Below are 23,876 nucleotides of genomic sequence, written 5' to 3' on the forward strand. Positions count from 1 at the left end.
TGATTTCCTGTCTTGAGGTCTTGAACACTGCGAGTGGAGTTGACAAGTGGAAGACTTTGGGAGTTAGCTCATTTTCATTTGCAAGGAATGCATTAGGGTTTATACATCGCCTTGCCTTTTTGTTGTTGAATTCAGAGGAAATAAATATTAGATATCATATTTGAGTTGAATAATATTGGAGTTATTTTGCTTGCGAAATGGGCGACTCAAGTGATGGAGAGTCTGGTTGTTTATTCAATGCGATTATTGGAGATATGAAGGTTTGTGTTGTGGCCTATATCTTTGCCAGTAATAATAAACTTTGAAAAACCGAATCATTTTATTATATACAGTGTACAGTACTACTGTAATTTCTGGGCTGAATTTCTCGCCCCATTTCGTAGACGATGATGCCACTATGGGAAGATTTCTTGGTCAAAGCTTCAAAGTTCTACAATGCCGTAAAGTGAGTCAATTGTAAATGAATTTATTGTTCACACCTGATGCCTTCCATTACATAAAACGATCATTCCTAATCGTTTTTCATGACATATTTTAGTTTCTAGTTCAAAATTACCGGGATCTTTTCTTTAACAGGACTATTGTTATTGCTTTTAGAAACGGGATATAATTCTGGGCAATTTTCCAAAACCATAAATCCTCGCCCACATTTTCACGCGAAACAAACAATGAATTTAGTAGATTTGGTTAAAGCCTAGTATTAAACTTCCCAACACTGTAGTTCATAATATCTGCACAATATGAAGCTCGTTTTCTTCTATCGCTGATGATTTAATCGGCTGGATATCGCGATCATCGTACGTTAATTCAAATTCCAAGCTTCTTCAAAGAATTTATGAGTAACGAACATAAAGATAATGGTTGTCGCCATATACTTCTATAAATCCTAAACCTTGTGCTTGACAATTAAAACACCTGGGCCTATCTTTCAATTTTTTGTAGAAGATTGCTAGGTCTCAATCCATAACTCTGTCGCTACCAACAGCAGTTGTTTACTGTTAGCTTCACCACAATCTGAGGACTTTATTGTTTGTTATAATTTTATAATGAACAATATTTTCTATAAGCGTTTGCTAGTTGGAATCCAAAAGGATATTAGTTTCAAAATAGCGATTTGCCATGAAAGTTGATCATCTAAATAGATTCATAATCTGTACCGGTCTATTGTCCTTTATGAGCATAGCGTGTAGCATTCCGAATGAGATTTCACATTACATTCTGTCGATAAGTTCTGTAAAATCGAAGTTGTTAAAACATTCAAAACATGTCTGTGTTTCGTCGAAATTAATTCGTATTACAATCCGCACTACAGTCGCTATAAGAGGGTTTTTAAACCCCTTATGTTGAACCAACATAAAAGTGACTGTAGACTGTAAACAGACATTAATCAATTACTTTAAGAGGCTTCTTATGACTAATCTCTTTTCAAAAGTTCCACATGCAATTGAATATCAATAATAATTGACATTCGCTCCCTTAAGCCTACTTTAACGGATATGTCAGTGCCTTCAGAAGTGGGGTGCATCCCCCCCCCAATATTTTGCAAAATGTGTTCTTTTTCCTTTGTAACTTATAAACAGATGGGAAACACTTTAAATATATAAAAAGAAGCTTTGGTGTGGTGCAAATGAATAGTTGTGTCACAAATTCTACTATTAATTATTTTTTAAATTATATCATTTTGGCATTTTGTCATTTCAAACATTCAGTGCTGGTGTGACTAATCTGCCAGATTATAACCAACCAATTCTTGAGAATTTTTTTCAAAATTTCTAAACTTATATTTCTAAACTCTAAAAAAATATTATATAATTTCTATTTTTGCTTCCATCTATCTGATATTTAACATAACCTGGTTTGCTCTTTAAGGTCTTCTGCATATGCTGCAGATACATTCCTAGATTCTTTTCAAAAGTTGGCAGATGCAACTACAGCTTCAAAAGGTAAACCAATTTCATGTTTTTTAAACCTACACTTGATAATTAATTCTCAAATCCTGAAGTATTTCTTTGTGGTGCTACCACAAAATTAAGGTACTTGAAAGCAATGGAGACAAACATGAAGTCACAAAATGAACTTTTTTCTTAAGGGTTGTAGATTGCACTTGATTTTATATATTGTTTAAAGACACAGCAGATATATTGAATATCTTGTGTTAGGTGTCTGGGCAAGCGATAAAAACAGCCAACATGTATTGGTTGTGAAATTTGGCATGTGATTGCTTGTTCATCTTTTGTGTTGTTCTCTTTGTCAAACAATAGAAAATTATTTGAGGGGCAATAGGAAGCCACTTGATATTTTCATGTTTGATAAACACAGAAAAAATGGGGAAGCATTGTTTGGCAGCTCATAATTTCATGTCAGCATAGATTGTTAGGCTTGTTTTCAGGCTAACATGAGCAGTGCTTCCAGGACATTTCAACAATTGAGCTGTTTTCAAACAACTTCACTTGATAATGGTTGTCTGTCTTTAAACTTTTGATGCAACCCTCGTCTGACCTTGTTTTGAAGTATACAGAGTATACAAAAGTGACCAACATAAGCATATTTTATTTTTGTTAAAATTTTTATTTCTGTTGCGTATATGGCTCACACAAAAGATTTTCTGAAGAAATGCACATCTAAATCTATAAGCCTTTTTGTTTTCTGATTGTTGCCTATATGTATACTGTATTTCCTCCAATCAATTCCAAACCTTAAATAGATTCTGCAGCAGTCAAATTTTAAGTTTATGTGCACTATTGAATAGAGACTTATGATTTTTGACTAGTTATTTTTTACGAAGTATGTTTGTTAATTTCTGGTTATAAGGTAAAAACATATTTGTTCTCCTTCCAAAGAAATCCTAAAGATACAAATATCATGCTTATTGGAACTCTCTCATAGTCTAAACATTTGATCATTTAAATGATTTGCTCAATGTTCTATCATGCAAAACTCATTTATCTCTTAGATATTTTCTTGTATACTTGATTTTTATAATTAATTCCGTTTTGTCTTTGATACCTCCATCACTTTAACACCCTCCCCAACTTTTGGGGGAAAATGCTTGTTGAGCGAATGAAATATGGAAATATGTACAGTTCATAAGCATATTTGCTTTTTTAACATGGGATTATAAAAATTCTCAAATCTCTCTATTAATCTATATGTTCAGAATAGATTTAGATAAAGAACTGAATAGATGACAGAAGCCTAATTAATGCTTTGCCCAAAAAACTGAAATCTAAGATTTCATTTGCTGTGAATGTGAGAGCAAAAGTGAGATGGTCACAATTTATGCAAGTTCATTGATGTCACTGAAACATCATCCTCCTTGAAGCATGTTTATTTTTTTCAAAAAATGAATGAAGATGTAATTAATGTGACATATCATGTTATGCAAAACTTTTTGAAAGCCAAATATTTATCAAAACTTTGCCTGCATTTTCAGTAAAGAAAATCCTTTCTATTGAACTGAACAGGTTATAATTTTGAGATCCTTACTTTTCTATATGTTTTCTTGAATTCTCCAGATAGCATTTTTAATACTTGCATAATCAGTAATTCTATTCATTCTATCCCTTAATATCCATTCATTATATCTCTTTACTTATTCTTTCACCTTTTGCTCTTTTTATTCATTTTTGCTCTTTCATGCATGGTCAGAAAAGGTACACCTCCCTGAGCTGTGAATAGGCAGGAATTTACCTCATTTTGAAAGATAGGAGATCACATTCTCCTTGTGGTCCCCAATTCCCATATCTGTGTATCCTTGTGTTATGTTGCACCTACAAGGTTGCCCTAATAAGTTACAAGGAACACTTTAAACGCATCAATTGCCCAAATAAGTAAAACTGAATTGCTTTGATTAATAACATTGCAGCTTCTTACATATGAAATGAAGTATAAGCCCAAATAATGTGTCTGGTTTTGATGAGTATTATTGCTGGAAATGTCATTGCTACATTCTAAATAATTGATGAAATGTTTGATTTGAATAATGGACATCTAGTGTGTCAATTTTGATAACAAAAAAGATTTATCTTCTTGCTGAATTTCACATACTCAAGAATGTTATACTTAAGTATACAAGCCAGCAGGTGTTACAGTTTTCTATGAATTATGCAAAGGCTTAAATCAGATACCCTCATACCAAATGTATGGGCTGATAAAGATTAGTCCCTGCTGCATTTGGTATGGTCCAGCTGTAACAAGTCTCTCCCCAAAACAAGTGTGACTCACTTCTTATGATGTCTGATGTTTCATAACTATGTTCGTTTCTTTGTTTGCTTTTTGTTTATTGACTGAAAATTCTCATAATCATATTTTAAACTGCAAAATTTTTGTCATATGATTATGCAATGACTAAATCAGGCCATGCTTGATTTCCTTCATAATTAAGCATAAATTTTGGAAATGATAATCATATGTGCTAGACATTTACATTACCAAATAAGCCTTCGGCACATTTACATTAGCAAGAAGGTTGGGACCCAGGTCCCACTAGGGCTTTGAATTGTAGCTTCAGGTTTTCGATCACAGTTAGTAGGGACCTTATTTGTGCCCCATTGATGTATCTGCCTGAAGCCATCATTCTATGGATGTGACAGATTTTGATGACAATTTATCGACCCAGTCATTAACATGGATTTATTGAGCCAGTAAATGTGTTGCCTTCTGCAATATATAATAAGCCAATTGTCGATTCTTGGAGCAACAAGGTTTCTAATTCTTTTTAACGGATCGTCTTGCATTCGTCTTTCACAGCTCAAGCAGGGTATTTTCAACTTTTCTTACAATCTTACAGTATCCATATTCGCTACTTTGCCGCGTACACTACTGAATTCCGAAATATAAATGGTTCTTTGTTCTTTGTGGGTCTATTTATGGTGAAAACAGTTACTTTGATTGTTTAGGGTTCTATTCTAGTCCAAGAACAAACGCTTGCAGCTTTGAAGTTCAGACACTGGCGAAAACGCATAAATCATGGCGCCAATGAGAATCTATGTATCCAAATCGGAGTTGCTTTGGCATTGTTTTGTGTTTTGTTTTCTCTATGTGTATTACTATAGAAAAGTTTCAATCCCGTCGCTGGAAACATCAGGGATGAGAAGAAACTATGCACTTGCATATTCTTGGGGTCTGGTGCGAGATCTACAGCGTCGTCTAGTGTCTGCTCCACCCAGAATGCATTGCACTAGTCTTCCTCGTTTCGAAGCTGTTGTTGTGGCTGAGAAATAAAGATTACCTAGAATTTCCTTTAAAAAAAGAATTAGTTTTATTCATTGAGAACTTTTTGCTATTAAATCTCTCCAGCTATTATGAAAATCTATAGCCATCTGTTGATATGATCATGATTGAAATTTGTGGTCAACTTGCAGGGTAGCACCTTTTTGGTTGCTGTCATTCAAGAACAACTGTAGAAGATGCACTGATGTTTTTCAAGTTTTGTTTTTTAAAGAAAGGCTTCATAGAGTTTACTTTGGTGCAGTCTGGGGTTTTCTTCATTTAAAACTGATAACATCCACTTTCCCGCCGTTTCCTTCCGTGAATAGTTATTCTGAAAAGTACTCCCAACTCTTCAAACAACATACAAACAGAGTTTTTTATTATTGTTAGAAGTTACGTCATGCCTTACTCAAATATTCTCAAGGGCTGCATGCAGGTTGAACTGATGCCCGTTTGTTCAGCTTCTATTCTAAGGATGCGATCGCAGCGGGACATAGGCGGCCGCTGCGCAGCTCAATAGATCAATTTGTAGTTACACGACAAAGAGGCACAGTCTTTGCCAAAAGGCTTTGGCATGCGTTTTTAGTTCGTTTGTTGTTTTAGTCTGTCTTCTTTGTGACGTACTCCTGATTTTATATCACCAACGTGTGAATATCAAACATAAGGCGTGGAAATAATTCGGAAACGAATGCGGTGTAAAGCAATAGAGCAAATAGTACACCTGCCAATTGTATTGTAATAATCATTTCCTCGTTAAAGGCTATTATCAAGGCGTTTAAAGCAAAAGTAACGGCTGTTCAATTGAAGCTAATCAATGTCTGTTACACGTATCCCGATGTAGTAATCAGAGGTGTGTCTTTGTCACGGGGGTTGCTACTTCATGTGTGGGCCATATTCTGGCCTAACACAGATTTTTATTGTATTGGTGTTGTTGGTGTTACAAACGTTTTATTCTTAACTTCTGTTCTCGTCTATATTATCTTACTCGACAGGCCTTGGTCTTAAACCTTACTGTATGTCTATGCAAGCAATTCAGCTATCCGTTTTAGGCCGTCAACTTTGTTGGGTTACCCCCACCTGGCCTAACAGAGCAGTCATGAAAACTCCTTTAGTTTTTTCCGATTTTGATATTGTTTTTGGCAATTAAATACCCTCCTAGGATGTTCTTTGTTTGTTCAAAAAGAGACGTCTTTACTTCTACCACAGAATAGAGATTACACTATTAAGTGCTTCTACTCGCCCCATGCCCCTCTGAGATATTATCTGGAAACTTGTGTTGTTTTATTGCCAACAAATGTTATCATAACAGCTCATTTTATTTACCTTTCAATGGTCGAAAATGAAAACAGCGCTGTTGTTTGACCGTCTTTTCAGGGCATTTGGTAAGGCATTTCAATGTTGTCAGAGAAAGCTTCTTTATTTTACAGACGTAACTTACGCTGTAAATGGCCGATGAAAATCATTGGATCTGAGCCAAGCTTTTTGGTATTTGAATCATTTCATCCCTTGCCTTAAAGGTTTTCGTTTCCAGGCTAATTCTGTCAACATAAAAGTGTATCTGAATGGAAATGAATGGCAATAAATAGAATAGAATGGAAGATTAAGTTGGAAAAGAATTGTTTCTATAATCCTTCCTTCCTCGTGCTTGTGGTTGCCCTCGTTGAGCACTACGTCATCAAATAGTTAGAAACACTCCCCCACAGCATCTTATCAGCCTTGTGTGACGTCACTTTTTCTTCGATGTGGTAATTTTCGGACAAATCCTTTCACTTTACTGGTGTAAATCTCATTTATCTCAGTGGATATTAAATTTACGTAAACACCAAGTAGGCCCATTTTTATGTTGATAGTTTAGGTCGTGTTAAAATTATGATTTAGAAATGTTGATAGTTTAGTTCGTGTTAAAATTATGATTTAGAAAAACAAATAGGTGAAAGTATGAAAATGAAACACAGCATAAAATAGTGGCCCTGCCTAAAAAATATACTGTATCTTTTCCCTGTTGTATGGTACTAAGTCACTTTAGTCAAATTGTTCTGTCGTGCTTTGGACCACCGTGGTGGACTCGGGCTGACTCACGGCAGCAGTCTTGAAAAATGCAGCACAGTCTGTCTTTATTAATTGATTGTAAAAGCCCTTAAACTTTTTGGAAGGACTTATTTATGGCTCCCCATACTAAAGCCCATCTCATACACGCATTTAAAAGTACTCAGCGTTAAATCCTAGCAGCCTAATGTGGGATGTGAACTTTGACCAAAAGGCCATTGCATGGTTTCAAATGTCAGAGTTGTTGTTGCTAAATATCTTTGTATTTACATTTCATGGGAGAACGAAGGTTCGCAAGTTTCCCAGACTGGAGTTTTCTTGTAAAAACCACCGTAAAAGCTACAATGTCATGCAGAAACTGTGCCTGTATTCCTTTCCCATGAACGTTCTCGTTGTGGTCCTGTCGAGATCTAAACACAGTAAACACAGGAACAGCTGCCGAAATCTTCTGTTCCAGTCATCTCCATGGTACTTTATCCAAACACTTACTCATAAACTCTGTTTTACTGTGCTTGTAAAAACAGTCTTATTATTTTCAGACGCCTTACACTGTCTGATTTGATTATCACTAGAGAAGTTAATCTACTTCCTACATATTTAATAAACTCTCCATGCTTCAAAATATCCTCTTTACTTTACTAATCGAGAACTAAAGTACTTATTATTTTGTTAGGTATCGTAAGGCCATGTTTCCAGACCGAGGCTGTTTTTCTAAATGAGGTTGCCTAGTATGACTTTCTAAATATGGTTGCCCAGTCCGCAAGTTGCAAATTTAAATTTTGCTTGCCTGCTCAATTTAGTCATCATTCAGAACGGGTGGTTCACTCAACAACCCGCAAGTGAATGCCTATCGCAAAATGCAGTCAATTTGTTTTGTTGGTACCGTGCATTTCCTAAATTTTGTTTAACTATTAGTCTGACTTTATTTTGTTTAAAAATGCAATGCTTCCACCTTCTGTCTGTGTTATTGCGTCATTTCAGCGTCGCATATACCAATCCAGACGCCTTACCATCCTCACCACTTACGCCTCACCAGACCAAGCCAGTTTACAATCATTCAGTAGCTTTTAAAACAGTATGGCCTTGCACCTTCCTTCCCTTGTTTCACTTCTGTAGCAACTTGCTAACGTATTGTTTCACTAAAGCTTCATTTTTCAAGATATGAGAGCGGCCAGTCGCCCTTAGAATACACTATGTATAGTTTGATAAGGCCTACTACCGTGAGAATCCCATGCAGATTATAAATATTTTAAAAAGTCACAGGACAATGAAAATAATCCTAATGATACATCAACAATTGTTCGCTTGCAGTTTGTTTCTGCAAACAAATATTGAGAATACTTTTCTAATAATCATAAGGACCCTTACCTTAAATTTATTCAATATTTATCGGATCGTTGAAACCCATCCACCCCCTGGTTTCTCTGAAGCCATTGTCACCTCTTTACGTACTTGTGGCACGGGTTATCTTGCCTTCCAACTCACTTCAAAAACAATAAATAAATGCAAACTAAAATTCTATTTCCTTGTAATTGTTTGTCTACCACCGTTTGACGTGCACACGAGGAAAGTATTTTTAATTTTGTGGCCATTCACAATCAGTTTGTTATATGCCTTAGTTATTAAATGATAACATCGAAAATGAATTACTTTTCAAGAAACCGCTATCTTTTAACAAAGACCTTATCAAAACTTGGCTCAAATTGCCCTCGAACGTCATCATGTTGAAATTCTTTCCGATTTTTCTAGATTGATCGTGGCTAAGTCTGTTTCAGGTCATGAAGCCCAACCAATAGAAACGTTTGCTTTTCATGAAAGATTAGCCATGCTCTGTAGCTATGGCAAATCAATAACTTCGTAATGATTCTTTACTTTCTATCAACGTATTTAAAGCAAATCTTAATTCTTTAAATTGTCTTCAATTGAGGGCTTAGTAAATAGGTTTTCTCGCGACAAGGACTCCACTGTTGACTAGGCCTAACGTAGGCATCTTCCCAACACCCTTACTGATTTTCCAGACAGTCTACTTTAACAACTCGTGTCACCTCTTCACATTCAAATTGTAATACAAAACATGAATCGTTTTAATATTTCGTTTTGAAAGCTATGCAAGGTTGAACTGGGAGTTGACTTTGTTAAGTGGTCACATCGCTCGATCTTTTTACTTTTAGAATATTTGGTTTAATTGTATATGTACCGATAGATACCACTCCTGTTTAACATTTGTGCATTCGCTAGAAGCAGGGAAAAAGAGCCGCTAAAAGCTACCATCTAAGTTGGTCCTTGCAAATTGTAGAACCTGAAAAGTAGGAATTTCTGAAAGCAGAAAAACATTCCGTTTGCCTTGCTTCATTTTGTGAAGTGTTAAGAATATTCCTTTTTTGTTACAGGCTCAACACGCGATATTGGTGTATCATTTACCAAGCTAGTTATGCGCCACAAAAGCATAGAGCACAAACTGAAGGCTTATATTGGGTAAGTTGATACTTTTCCATACAGCCAATGTATTATGAAATCCAAAGGCAACCCCCGGTTATGCTTGATGAAGCTAACTATGGCCTCGTTTCATTGCGTAACTTCATAAGTCTTGTGAACTAATTTGAAAAGTATCATTTTGCAGGCTCAATGTTTATTGAATCAAATTTGTAGGCCTGAGGCTTTCCAAGGCACAATTTTTCTAGAGCTAATTAACGTTGCTTCCTTTTTGGTAGCCACATTTGATTTGAAACTACTAGGAAAATGCTGTTTATGTAGTACAAGGTAAAACAGAACGCCCATTTTACAGGTCATCATTCTAACGATGAAGCCAGTGATATGTGTGTTCCGCTTTATCAGAAATTTCCAGACAGGTTCTAGTCATCTCAGAAACACGACGTTAGTATACAATGTGCAACTGGCGAAAGTAACCCCCTGCATACATAGGCTTTGTCTAAAATGTTGTTTTCTACGAGTCTCCAACCTTATTGTCTTTTTTATCGCAACCTTGCGATTCAAGCAAATGCTCGGTGCAATTAAGGGTAACACTGATAAGGCGCATGGTTGTCACAACTTCTTGATTATTAAGATCCACCGACGAAAGATAGGTTTTGTTTGGTTTTGTTTGATGTTAGCATAGCTTTTTCATGCATCTTGTCATGATTTTGCCGGCCGTCTAAACTCCAGTACGGATATCTTTCGGGCTAATGTGTTCTTACTCATGAATAAGTCATTCTAGCAGACATCAACAATATTATCGCGGCTTAGGTCTCTTCCAAAGAAAGCTCCTTCTTTGGTGTTCGACACAAGCAAGCACCTGCCGATCTTTTGTTTGGGATTTGGAAGATCAAAGAAGCACGTTATATTAATTATTGGTCGTGTGGCTTTTGTATCTATCGGACTCTAGGGATCTATGGGAGGAATTACATAGTTTAAGCTAATGTTTTAAATCTTTCAAAGGGATCAGAGCACTTTATACTGTCGTATGATCTGTCTAGCTGATTGGGCTGTAGTCAGTTTTACCATGCTTATAGTCTTCCATTTAATCTTCAGAATTTGTCAAGAAATTTGTACTGTATCTGAATGTAGTAGTTCCTTTAAATCTTATCTTGTTGTATCTTGCAAGTTGACTGTTTTCATTACTTACTTCAAATTGGTACCTCCCTCTTTCCATAGCAGGTATAGAGTTAAGAGATAATATATTTATGTTCATGAGCGTATGATAAAGTGAAAAGGATGTAGCAGTCAGTGAATTATCTAGTTCTGCCACTTAAGCAAAGCTGGACAAAGATGGAATACTCGTTCATTTAGAAGTACCGTAGTCAGAAATTTTTATATATAGACCCTTTCAAGCGACGATAAACCTAGTAGACTTCCTTTGAAATTTGCCTACCAAAGCTCCGCGCGATGATGCTTCTTAACTAATAGAAAAAGCTTAATCCCAAAATGTGCTTTATTGGTGGACTGTGTAAAAGATTTAAGAATATACTGCAGATCGTTGACTGTATCATTGACACCCTAAATGAAGATCTTAATAGATGTGTAAGGTGAATAATGTTTGAACCAGCATGCCATTTGTCATTTCAAAAACCAAATACACCAAATCCAGCAGAATTCGGAGCAAATGTGTGTTAATTTTTCTAGATTGTAATCTCGGTAGCCAATCGCGTTCACTTTGTAGAAAGGCTGACACGTCGTTATGTTGCTGCAGTATATTAGGAATGATGTCGAGGTTGAAGTGAAACGAGGCATTTACAGATCGACAGCGCTGTTGCCAAACTGCTGTTTGTTGGAATCGAAAATTTTATTAAAGCGTCCAAGAGACTGATTACAATAGTTCTTATTATCCCATACCAACAGCTGATTTCAAGCTCAACCACTTTAACCGCACAGTACTTGGACGAGCTTTGCACCTGGCCTCGCATCTTTATTAATATTGTATAAACATAGTCGTAGCTTTTCTGTTCACTACCTACATCTTATTGGCTGGTGTTCAGATTCTGTTGTTTTTACCTATTTCTATTATTTTTCTATACTTTGGATTTACGACCTCGTGGTATCACAATTTTAGCAACTTCTTGGGATGCAAACATTTTACAGACCATACCATCTGATTTTTCAACAGAACAAAACATTGTATAACGCTACTTTTTTAGATACAAGTAGCATTCTGATAAATATGACATGATATATAGCATTAGCTTCTAACATATAATGATGTTGAAAGCAAGAAAGAAAGTGAATGAATACCGATAAATTTCTCTGTAACATCTGTAACTAGTTCCTAGTTTCTTATATGTTTAAGCTATCCAGCTGCAATAATGAACATGTTTTTGCAGCAATTAGATGAATAGTGATAAATCTCTATGAAAGAATGCAGTGGTAAACATTTAAAATGTGTGTAGAGAATCAAATTCATAACCGTAGCTAGTTTGTTGCTAAAATTAGTGCATGGAAGAACAGCTTTTTTTCTAAGCCAATAGTCTTTGTTTTTGCCAAAAATGCATATGTAGAAATGGTACTTGTAAACTTTGGAACACTTTATTCTTTTCTAGCTTCCTAGATTCTAGATTCCTCTTTCACAGCTGCAGCCAATACACTTGACTCACTTCATTCTATGGTTAACTTCTCTCTCCTTTCCTTTGTTAGGGCTTCGCAACAAGCCCTCAGACCTTTTCCAAGCATAACCCACTAAAAAAGAGAAAAAAACGGGGTGTATTTAAATACCTTTTCCACTTTCTCTCCATTGTATGCTATACAGGAATTCAAATGACGAAGAATTTTTTATCTTTAGAATCTTGACTGATAGTTTTATTGGACCAATGCAAGAGAAGCTGGAAGAGTGGAAAAAGACATCAAATCAGCTGGAAAAGGATCACACGAAAGGTATTCAAACACGTTACATTTACTGCCTCATTTCCAGCTCTTTTTTTAGAAGCCACAAAATACTTGCAGTTGGCACTTTCTACCAACAGCTGGGTCCAAAACCGACCCCGTTTTAGTTTGTCAGTGAGACTGGATATCTAGAATCGTCAGAGATTATTGATATTTTATTGAGCCTATGGAGCTTCTATCATTCTGTATAAAAGCGTTTATCTGAAACTTCAATTTTCCGGGACCGGATTTGTTCAAAAGTTGTTGCGTCCGAATTGTTAAAAAATTGCTAGAGATAAAAAATACAAACCAATATGTAAGCTTTTCACAGCCAATTAAGATTCTGCATAAACTTTTGTCTCACAAAATCATCCATTATCTGTGTCACCTCTTCCTAGTATTTATTAATAATTGATGAACGTAACAAATACATCACACCTTAAAACCTGGTAAAGTATGTGAGAATGGTGCATAGATTTGTAGAGATGCTCCGCGAATAGCCTTTACATGTCGACGCTGTTGGCTTGAGGCTCACCGCCTGCCTAGATCTCCAGCTATTTTTGTCTCTTTGTTAACATGCGTTTTGCCACTGTGATTGACTGTTTGTTTATCCGTGCTATTTCCGCCATTTTGCAGACTTCAAGAGAGCCAAGAGTGATGCAAAGAAGAGTGTGGGAGAAGTAATGAAACTAAGGAAGAAAGTTATCAAAAAAGGTGATTATGGCTATGTTTTTTTATCAAACCAAGTTAGTACTTGCAACGCACCTTAATTATGTAAAACAATCATTAACCACCTTTAACTCGCTTAAATCGTTATAAAAGACTTTTATGTACTTAAGGTTGTCTACACTATTATCCTCTTTGCCACCAATGATCACTTATCCCAGTTTAATTGTGACAACAATTTTGTCATAATCTTATAAGTCTGGTCCTTTGTTTTGAATAGGTGTCACTAATTGGGTTTCATGCATGACGAAGTTTAAAACCCTACTAGTTCTTGCTCAAAATTAACCAAATCTTTATTTAATGGCATTTCTAAAACTGTGCAGCTCCTATCAAATATCTCGGGAGGTGTTCCCAACATCATTTGATATTGCTAGCATCCTAAATCTGTAGCCTTTGTTTGACAGATGTTCGATGAGATTACGAATCTGTTTTTGGATTAAGCTTTCTCTCTTAATTCTCTATGCTTAGATTAAAAATTTCAATATTCCAAGCATTTATTCGTTAATAGGATTTCAAGGTCAAAAGTCTACGTTTTAAATCTGTGCAGCCGTTTAATTAGGATACTTTGATCGGAGTGTAAGATGTTTTTCCTTTTGCTGATGCTTAATTTAAGAAACTCTGTTTTCAGGCTTAAAGCAGTCATTGAACCTATTTGATGGGATTAGAAATATCCAACTTTCTAAATTGAAGTCCTGCAGGGCTGATGTCTTTTTAAGTTCATTCATTATTTTGACTCGGGTATTCGATGACCAAACCAGGAGGTCAAGCGTTTGACATTTGCAATCTGTAAATAGTCCAATCATAAACAGCTAATTAGGTGTGTAACTGGAAAGGGTCTCAGGATAATAACTTGTAAACATCTAAATAATTTTTTGTGACCCGCGTATACAAGATATTTTATGTTTGCCTTGTGGACATGTCGATGAAAAAATTTTCCGGTATAACTAAAGTAGCTCTTTTTCAAATATGCCAGTCATAGCTCTCTGTACATTCTTCAACGTCAATACTTGTGAATATAAACAAATAATTAAAAGCTATTTAAAGTTTTTATTGTTTTAGGAGTATAAATCTATCATAGATTTCGTGACGTAATTACTCCATGCAAACAGTTTTTATGAAAACACTACAAAGCCAAATTGTTTGTCATTTCGGATTGTTTACTGTCGTGGATCTTGAATTTTTATTATTGTAAAGCAAAATGTCTGAAACGCACAACATTTCTATATTGTTCCTTGTCTTCAAATTACTGTATTGCAATTTTAGAGATATCAGACAATTATGGTATTTTGCCACTGCAATATCTAAATTATATATATAAAAAGTTGAAACCAAAAAATTGGACTGAGTCTCTTGTTGATATCTCTTTGATTTCTTGTAGTTTTTGTTTACATTCGGGAATCAAGAAATGTTTTTAATGTGATGCATAAGTTTTTTATTTTTGAATAACTACATGACATTTCTTCTCTTTGATATCATGCAAACTAGCAATGCTTTTAAACTCTATTAGTGTGACATACTGTTTAGATGATCTCTCCTCAGGTCGCACAGAATACCATGGTCAGTACACAGATGCGTGGAAGGTAAGAGATTACGTCTATAAGATATGATCATTTCAAAAGCATTTTCAACTGCCAGTCTTGGTAAGAAATGCAATGCTTGAAAAAGATTCTCCCATTAAGATGCTATGGCGCTAATGTTTAGGAAAATATTCACTTCTGGAGAAAAATGACCCCAAAAGGCGCTTCTAGAAACTAAGTGCATCCTAGACACACTATAGGGTAATTGTCTTCTGCCTTAAATACAAATGTTCTCCTGCTAGTCCCGTCATACGATTTCACTAGGCCATGTTTACAGGTTGCTGGTTCTTTTGCCATACGATTCGGCGTTGACGTCATAGATGCAATTCTCTTTCTTTCTGTGTAGGCCATTTTTCACGATTAGGCGGTAACCGTAAATCTCTATTGCCTTCGGCAGACCAACATCAACGGCCACGATGTCAGGAAAATGCTCTATAGGAGAATACCACAGTAGATCTTCTGCGTCTGTTTTATGTGTTCTTCGGTAAAGCACTTGTGTAGGAAACATGTCCAGTCAAATTTTCACAACTACCTTTTTACGTACGAAAACTAATAAGAATCGAGCAGAAGACATACTGAGTGGTTTCATCGATGTGTTGTTTATAAGCCCTCCTGTGTAAGACCCGATTTTGAGTTCATTGCAAAATGTTCAAAAAAATAAAGCCAACATTTTCAGTAAGCACATTTGCATTTTGCATCCGAAAATTCATCCAAAAGCACTATCAACACTTGTATTCAACGCTTGATTTTCCAAGACTACTTCTACGGCCCCGTAATCCTTAGCTTTTATTTAGCTGTCCATTAAACATGTCAATTAAATTAACATACCAAATATGGAAATTAGTGCTCAGTATTACAGCACCATCATATGCTAGTCGTGTAAATGAAGTTTGTTTCTGATCAAGCGAAGCTAAAGTTTGGCAAGCCTCGATCACCTTTTTACTTTTAAGAATCGAATGAATCAGACTCAGACAACAGGAGTGGCGGCATGGGGGGGGCAAGGGGGGGCTTTAGCCCCCCCTAAATTTTTGTTAGCCCCCCCGTCGGCAGGCAATCAATTTTTGCTTTCTCTATACCGTCGGCACTTGATGGATGTCACCCGGTTTACATGTTGTTTGAATGACATAAATAATCGAGGAGAAAACTGCACTGGCTGGTTTATGGTTTTCTTTATGGCTTTTCTTCGGCAGTTTTACTATCATAGTGTCATTATATCCTGTCGCTTCCGTGAAAGCTGTGACTTAATTTCATGGTGCTCCTCCGCATGACCCACAATACCATCGTGCTCCTCTCGGTTATCAATAAAGTCTTTAATGAATTTTCTTCTTAAGGGATTCTCTTTTCGTTTCAAGACATTATTATTGCCAATGAAAACATTTTGATCATGAGCACATTTTGCGTAATAAATTTTTCAAAAAGCACTTTTTGTCCTATTTCATCAACTATTTTTCAATAGCATTGTTCACCGCATAGCTTGCGACAAACAAATGGTTTAGAGAAAACCATCGATTAATTTCTTCCAACATAAATAGGAAGAAATATTCAACAATAGGCAATATTTGCGCATTAAGTTTCTTACAAGGCACAAATTGCCGAGAAAATCTCGTGGACTCCGACACAGGTTGGAAAGTGGGGACGGGGAGGGGGCAAGGGAGAATTTTGCACCCACAACAAACGATTTTGGAAAAATGCTCTATTTTTAAAATTGTTAAAATTTTTAAAATTAAAATTGTGCCTCGTGTCCATTTCTCCTAAAGTTTCTCAGTAGAAGCATCAACTGCAATTCACTATGAGCTCCAGATTTTTCTTAACATTCATAAGGCATGCTAAGATGGAGAGAGGGATCTAAATTTAAAAGTAACTGACAACCTGGTATTTTTCAAGACCACGGCGAAATTGTTGATTTTATCTGCTGTAAAAAGTTTTGCAAAAAGACAATAATTTTCAATAGGATTAGGAGGATTGCTTTAGTGAAATCTGCCTAAAAGAGTGCATTTTCCAGGGAACTAGAAGCATCAACATTCGAAAATTTCCTGCCCCTTCGGCGGCAACCATGGTGCCGCCTCAGGTAGTAACTATATATTTTGCCCGTCCCGATATAGAGATTTGACAAGACTATTAGAAAAGTCGGTCATTATCATACAGAGTTAGATTGACAAAATGTATTGCAGAGGTTTGTGACACCAGCTAAAAAGTTTCAGGCAATAATTTTTTAATCAGGTAAATTTGCATTACACAGCCCCCCCCCCCAACGAGGCTTGCCTCGCGACGGCCCTGCCTGCTAAATGGGGCAAGTCGAATATTTTTTCTGTCGGCAATTTGACACATCCAGCGTCGGCAGTTACGGAGAATATAAACTTCGGCACCTCGAAGGTTTGTCTCTAGCGCCACCCCTGTCAGACAATGGAGAGGCGTTGTGAAACTTGACACTCGTTGCTGCCTCCGTTGCTCCTAACGGGCTGTCGTTCTCGGCTCTTTCTTTCAAGCTGTTCAATAAAAGGCCTGGAATTAGGATTCAAGTAACCGTTTAGTTGATACTTTAAGCCCGGTTCAACCACAGATCAAATCTCATTTCGTGCACAACATGCGATCGACCGCAGTCTCATCATATGTTATCTTTTAATTATAACCTCGCCTCAAGGCAAAGAGCGCCATCCCCTACGGCATGGCGCTGTATTATTTTTTCGGACGGGGGTTTGGCATTACCAGTCCTTTCGGTTTTACATTTCAGGAAATTTGCAGACAAAATCTTTTGTCTTCGGTATTACCTCCCCCAATTTAATCATATTTTATAACAATGACAACAATTTACAAACAGCCAGTCACCAATGTTCTTGGACTTGAGTCAAGGCTGCACTGAGAATGCACTTTCCAGATATTGCTACCGAGCACTGCATTTGAAATTATAAATTCGAAAAATCAGTTGGATTTCGGAATTGAAAATTGCTCACAATGTAACATCTGGTGATTTACCATATGCCTGATGCTCTGCATAGGCAATGCAGACCCACTCTCTTAAAAGCAATCATGCAAGAATACAGTTTGGTTTCTACGGCGTTGGTCTTGCCTTTGCGAGTTTAAACAGCAATCATGTCTGTGGGTAGTAATTGCGTGGTTGGTTTATCACGAAATCCGGGTCTCAGGTCGAGGTTTGCCTCCTGCTATTAGTGTTGGTCTATATTAGGTCTTTCGTCTCAAGTGAGAATGCGTTAGATTCAAAGTGCAGAAAATGAGATTTGTTCGTGGTTGTGGTTTTTTTAAGTCATAATGATAGAAGCGTCTGACGACGATTAGCTAGCTATTTCTGTTTTAAATGTGAAGGCTTGCACCTTTTTGCACCGAGGAATTGTAGGGGCTTTGTGCATATCATGCTTTTTTATTTCTTTATGTTCGCAACCCTCACAGCCTTAATATGACTGGGATAATATGATTTTCGTAAATCGGCAAAAGATTGTAAAAACTTCAAGTCATTTCTCTATTATTACTGTTTTACATCGCTTTGATTTATCAAACTTTTGAAGTTTCTATAATAGTGAACAATGGCTACTCTGGTGTTGGTATCTTAGCAGCTCGTGACATGTGTCTGTAGGTAACAGTCAGCGTCTGCTGAAGGCAATTCCTTCAACCATTCAGGTTTTTTATCGATATAAATCAAAGTTTCCGTTGTCGAAACTCAGGCGATCAGTTACAACTTTGTGTAAATTAATCCCAACAGAAACACACAAAGCAGCTCTTTATTGCTATATCAATTATACGCCCTGAGAATTGCCACTATCTTCAAATTAGCACGTAAGATAACTCACTTATAGATCTTTCTGTGGCCCTGATGTTCCAGTCGTTGTATGAGTTCTCATTTTTTGTAGTTGGCAAACATCCAGATTGCTGCACTTGAAGATCAAGAACGGCAGTACTTAAGAAAGCTGATGGTTGAAGAGAGGTCACGTGCAATATTCTTTTTTAATTGTTATCGACCGGTTGTGGAGCTAGAATTAACGCTGATTGGAGAGATTGAAAATCTGCAGACGATTTTGGAAGATACCACTAAGCAATGCACCAGTCCATCAAAGTTACCCTTGGCAGCTGAAGATGCCATAAACAACTACAAAGCACCTGAGAGGATTTCATTGCCTAAAACTGAAGTTTCGGTAATTATTAATTTACAGTTCAGTTTCAAAATTGCTCAAATTTTACACCAAGCATACAAAAATATAACTGAAGAGATCTTGGCTGCTTCATTTTTGTTTGTGAAACCCAAAAGTTCTGAATCTTGTTCACGTGATATTTTTCCTTGCCATTTGTAACATCGACAATACTGTCTGTATGAAAGTTGCACTTCTTTTCTTTTGGTCTCGTTCATCGTTCATTCACTATTTTTTGTTTTTATACTAAATACATGTTTTGATTTGGCTAGAACGTTACATTCCGCGATAGTCAAAGGTTGCAATGATGGTTTTACCAGAGTTCTTTAATGAGAATTAGATATGGGGTATTAGTTTTAAGGTGATAGCAGTCTACTCAAAGCTCTACGGATTTTTCTCAGATCCCGTTAATGCTTCATTCAAAAGGGATTTGCCATCGTCTGGGGAGAATATTTTTTCTAACAGTAGTGGCGCTTTCTTTTTTGCAGAGTCCTCCTCCAAGCCCGACCCTCGAAAGCGCCAGACAGCGTGCGTTCACCAGTATCCCAAAAGGAAACCAAAACATCCAACGAAGCAATACCGTTTCTGGTTCTTCCTCGTCCGGTTACAGCACGCTTAGAAAAAAAGGCTCCGGAGGGCCGGCTCCTAAACCTGTTGGGATTCCACACCCTGTTAAGTCACCATCGAAGAGTGCAGATGGTACCTTTGAGGGTGACTCGCATGAATCACTGCATTCGTCCTCTGGAACCGTTTCAAACTATTCGTCCATGTCGTCTCTTAGCACAGCTTCAGGTGATCATATTGCGCCAGACCAAAATCCGGCGACGCAAAACCCGGCAGCTTACGGGGATGAAATGAGGGAGCAGGTTGCGTATTACACACAGCATGACGCAAAGGCCGTCCTTTCTGGTGCGTGAACTTTTCTGTTGTAAAGCAATGCTATTGTTAAATGCGGTACTTCTACCGTTGGAAGTTGAATTGATTCAAAATGTTTCTATCTCTGCTTGATTTGCTGAGACTATGTACACCAGCTTGCAACATTTGTTGACACGGGCTGTGCATTTATGGACTACTTTAGGCAACTCTGCATCTTAGGGGAAGTGCGACCTTCTAACAACGAAACAGCTAGGGGGGGGGGGGTGTGAAAATATTTTTTAATATATAGATTTTGTGAATTTTGCAAGGTGGAGTTGGAAGTATCGATGATTCTGTTCTCTTTGCGTGATGATCAGAAAGGGTTCTTAATGAGATGAACAGAAAGGGGGATCTTAATGGGATGAACAGGGAGGGGGTTCTTCATAGCATGTAAATGCAGCTTTGTTTTAAGGAAGAGTTGGTTATGCACTTCACATTTAAACATCATCCCTTGAAGATAGGTCTTGTTGAGATGCTATAAAATGATTAACGACGAAGGAATGAAGCATAGTTAGTATCTACATTTCGAGCTATCCAAACGGAGTTTTTAAGGAATTTTCTAAGCAAATAGAATAAGCTTCAAGGTCCCTGGCAACATCGAATTTCATATTCTTTGATTGTCATAAACTGGTAAGTATCTAAGGAATTGTGTAATAGTTATAAGACAAACTCGTTGCATATTTGTTCTGTTTTACGTCAACCACTGATCGATTCAACTCTTTTTCCAGGAGCCGGCGGCATGGCCAATGTTAGCACGTCAAATCCCGCCACGCGGACGTCCTGGTCCAGCCTCGAAACGTCAGATTCCTCTGGAGTTGGATCATACATCTCGCTGAACTCCCAAGGCCGTCCACAACATGGATACGACAAAAACAATGGATACAACAGTGATGGACAGTATGAGGAAACAGATGGACACCCGGTTTATGATTTTGATGACGATATTAATGTCCAAATGGCAAACCTTAATCATGGATCTGTCCAGATGTCTCAGAATTTCCAGCAGCAATGCCAAAATTTCCGGCGGAACACAGATTTTTCATCCAGTATGCGCGGGACACGCTCCTCTGGCGCCCCGTACAGAAGGTCAAATAGTATCACGGAAGGGGAATCGCCTATGGTTGATTATAAGATGACGCTGCCCAGTCGCCGATCAAACACCGTTTATGCTAAAAATGCGCCAACAGGTGCCAAACCAACCGTCTTCCAGTTGTATGGAGCAGGACAAACGCCATCTCAGCTGAGGTCCCGTCTCAGCCCCACAGGCTCTCCAGTAAAGGCCGTAGCCCCTCCAAACAGAAAGATTTCATCGCCTCCAAATTTGATGAGTGGTGGCATGATATCACGACAACAAAGTGCCCCCTATGTAAAACCGTCCATGAGCCCAGAAAGCAGTTTCGATATTGCGCCGAGTACAGCCGGCTTGCAAGGCATGGTTGGCAAGTCTGCACCAGCTTATCCCGTTTCAACTACAGCGGGTAGTGAGTATGCATCGAGACATATGGCAATGTCTGGTAATGAAGGTGTCCATTATGCCTATAGCAGTCAAAGCAATGATTATGCCGTACCAAGCATTACGAATTCCCAGCCTCAAGCAAGGAATCAAGAGGATTTCCCTCCACCTCCTCCTCCGTTGCAGCTTCAAGAAACCAGTCAATACCAATTACACATGCAGCAGCAACAACAAAATCAGCATTACCATGCTCCACAGCAGCATCATCGCTCAGCAAGTGGGGGCCAAGCTGCCATGCATCAGCAAAATTATCCTGCCTCACAGCTTGCACAAATGCATCAGCAGCTACAACAACAGCAGCAACAACGACAACAGCAGTATCAACAGTACCAAGGTCATCAGCCTCTTCCACAACATCAACAACTTCATAAGAATCAAACGCAATATAGTGGTGCACAACAACAACAGCAAGCCCATTATTCCTATCAGCAGCAACCCTCTCAATATCAATCGTTTGAGCAGGGACCCTTGTCGTATTCCCGACGTGATAGTCATTCAGCGGATGACGATATGCCAGTTGCTTCTCCAGGATCATTTCTGGATGAACTTCAGCAAAAAAGAACTATAGTACGGAGCAGGACAATGTCAGCTGGTTCAAGCAGGCCGTAATTACATTGCATCTAGTACGTCCCAATTGGCTCTATTGCCGCTGACGGAACTCTAGTAAGAGGCAGGAAATAAACAATCACTTTTCTGCAGAAGGCAATTGCCTGGGTCAGAAGGTATTATGATGCTCTTGTTACAAGTTGATAGCCTCGCAGTCATTACGAGGCATTCAGACTTGCTGCTTTCAAAGGATAGACTTTCCTGCGATCTTTAGACTTGCGTAATAAGTGACGTAAATTTTTATAACGCAAGCTTAATTAGCCAACGACAATGTGTAGACGATGGTTTTGCCATCTAGGTACGAGCTTCCAGCACACTGAAACCAGACTGAGAAACCGAATTTAGGGTGTCAGGATAGGTTGCTGACCACGCTGCACCCATTTGCTCAGTTGCTAGTCACTCTAATTTGTTCGCCCTTAGCACACATTTGGTCGAGTGTCTATCAAAGCAGTAACATGACATTTCCTCCAATATGTCATTTACGCCTCCCTTGGTAGTAGCGGGAGTTGTAAAGATTTTAGAATTTAGAGACAAATTTCATTGCTAATAAATATACATATATAAATGTAACTAAATAAATTGCAAGTATTTAAATTCCCTTGTTTTCGAACTTCTGTGTTATAGAAACTTTTTTGCTTATTTTTGTTATTCTCTAGGTAAGCGAATTCCTGCATCCTTATAAATAGTTTTATAAATTGTTTTTGTGAATTATCGTTGCTGGATGTATGTTGAAAGAAAATGGGCCGCTTGAATCATTCTGTCGAAATTTTATTCCCCAAAAGTTAGAATCGATGTCAAAACATTTAAAAACCATGCTGTACTTCTAAAAACTTTTTGTAGCTATGAAAATTTAAGATCTGTAGCACTTAAATCTTTGCAGGAAGGGGGTGTTACGCTGGCTGTTCCATCTCCTGTTCCTGTTGTTATAACTTGTTATTACCCAGCCAAAGCTTTGCAAGGCTCACATTCCAAGTGACCCTAAATTAACCCTGAAAAAGCAATTAACTTGTTACTATTAGAAAGGTATCACACAAAATAACGGTGGTTAGATTCAAAAGAACTTCTGTCTTATTTTGCTGGAAAACAACATTTGATCATTTTTTCGACTGATTTAGAGGGTCATTCACCGTAACAGAGAATTATGCACTTTAGAAACGTCAAATAACATAACCATTTGTACAGAGACACTTTCAAATATTTCGATATCTCCAAAGAACTTCAGTAAACAAAATGCAAATTGACCTTAAATTCTTCATAAAGAGCTCTTGTAAAGTGTCGATTGGCTGTTTTTTAACTTTTTGAAGAATCACATTGATTAGTATATCAAAAAGGTAGAACCTGAAGAGCATAATTGAAATGGTTGGCTGATTATAAATGAATAGACAGAAATTTAAGCAATCTTACTTCAAAGGCTTCAAGGTGGTAGCTTAAAGAAAAAATGGCATTGAAATGCCAATACCACGAAAACGATTCATTCCCATCGCGTTTTGGTTCTTATTATAACCGTCACCCTTCAATATATCAGCACGTGTATTCTGATTGGCTGTAAAATACGTTTATTGTCGAAATTAAAGTTTAAGTGTAGATGTTAATTTTGGTTTTATTTTTAATTCGTCTTCGTTGCCTCTGTATTTGCTTAATTATGGAAAGAAAAATATTGAAAACATTTCAAAGTAGCTCAGATGTTGGGTTTATTTATTCAGTTACTTCTCTCGGTCAATTTTTGTGAGGCAGAGTGCTGGTCTCATTTCTTGTTTGATGGAACGCTTCCAAATTGAACCTTTTTCTAAGCGA

General features: G+C 37.4%; 1 protein-coding gene across 2 annotated transcripts; it reads left to right on the plus strand.

The window, feature by feature from the left end:
* LOC135690526 (uncharacterized) lies at positions 1-23,763 on the plus strand. 2 transcript variants are annotated; one of them, XM_065208111.2, is made up of 10 exons: positions 1-260; positions 384-445; positions 1,870-1,943; positions 9,648-9,732; positions 12,527-12,618; positions 13,243-13,320; positions 14,857-14,912; positions 18,773-19,054; positions 19,537-19,957; positions 20,692-23,763. In XM_065208111.2, the coding sequence occupies exons 1-10, from the start codon at positions 198-200 to the stop codon at positions 22,083-22,085; spliced, it is 2,607 nt and encodes an 868-aa protein (XP_065064183.2). In that variant the 5' UTR covers positions 1-197; the 3' UTR covers positions 22,086-23,763. The 2 variants fall into 2 exon arrangements, with proteins under 2 accessions (XP_065064183.2, XP_065064184.2); XM_065208112.2 differs by having other exon boundaries at positions 2-260; positions 14,872-14,912.
* Positions 23,764-23,876: the final 113 nt, after the last annotated feature.

This window comes from Rhopilema esculentum, chromosome 4, assembly GCF_057945365.1.
Source record: "Rhopilema esculentum isolate cy_ngs chromosome 4, ASM5794536v1, whole genome shotgun sequence".
Taxonomy (NCBI): domain Eukaryota; kingdom Metazoa; phylum Cnidaria; class Scyphozoa; order Rhizostomeae; family Rhizostomatidae; genus Rhopilema; species Rhopilema esculentum.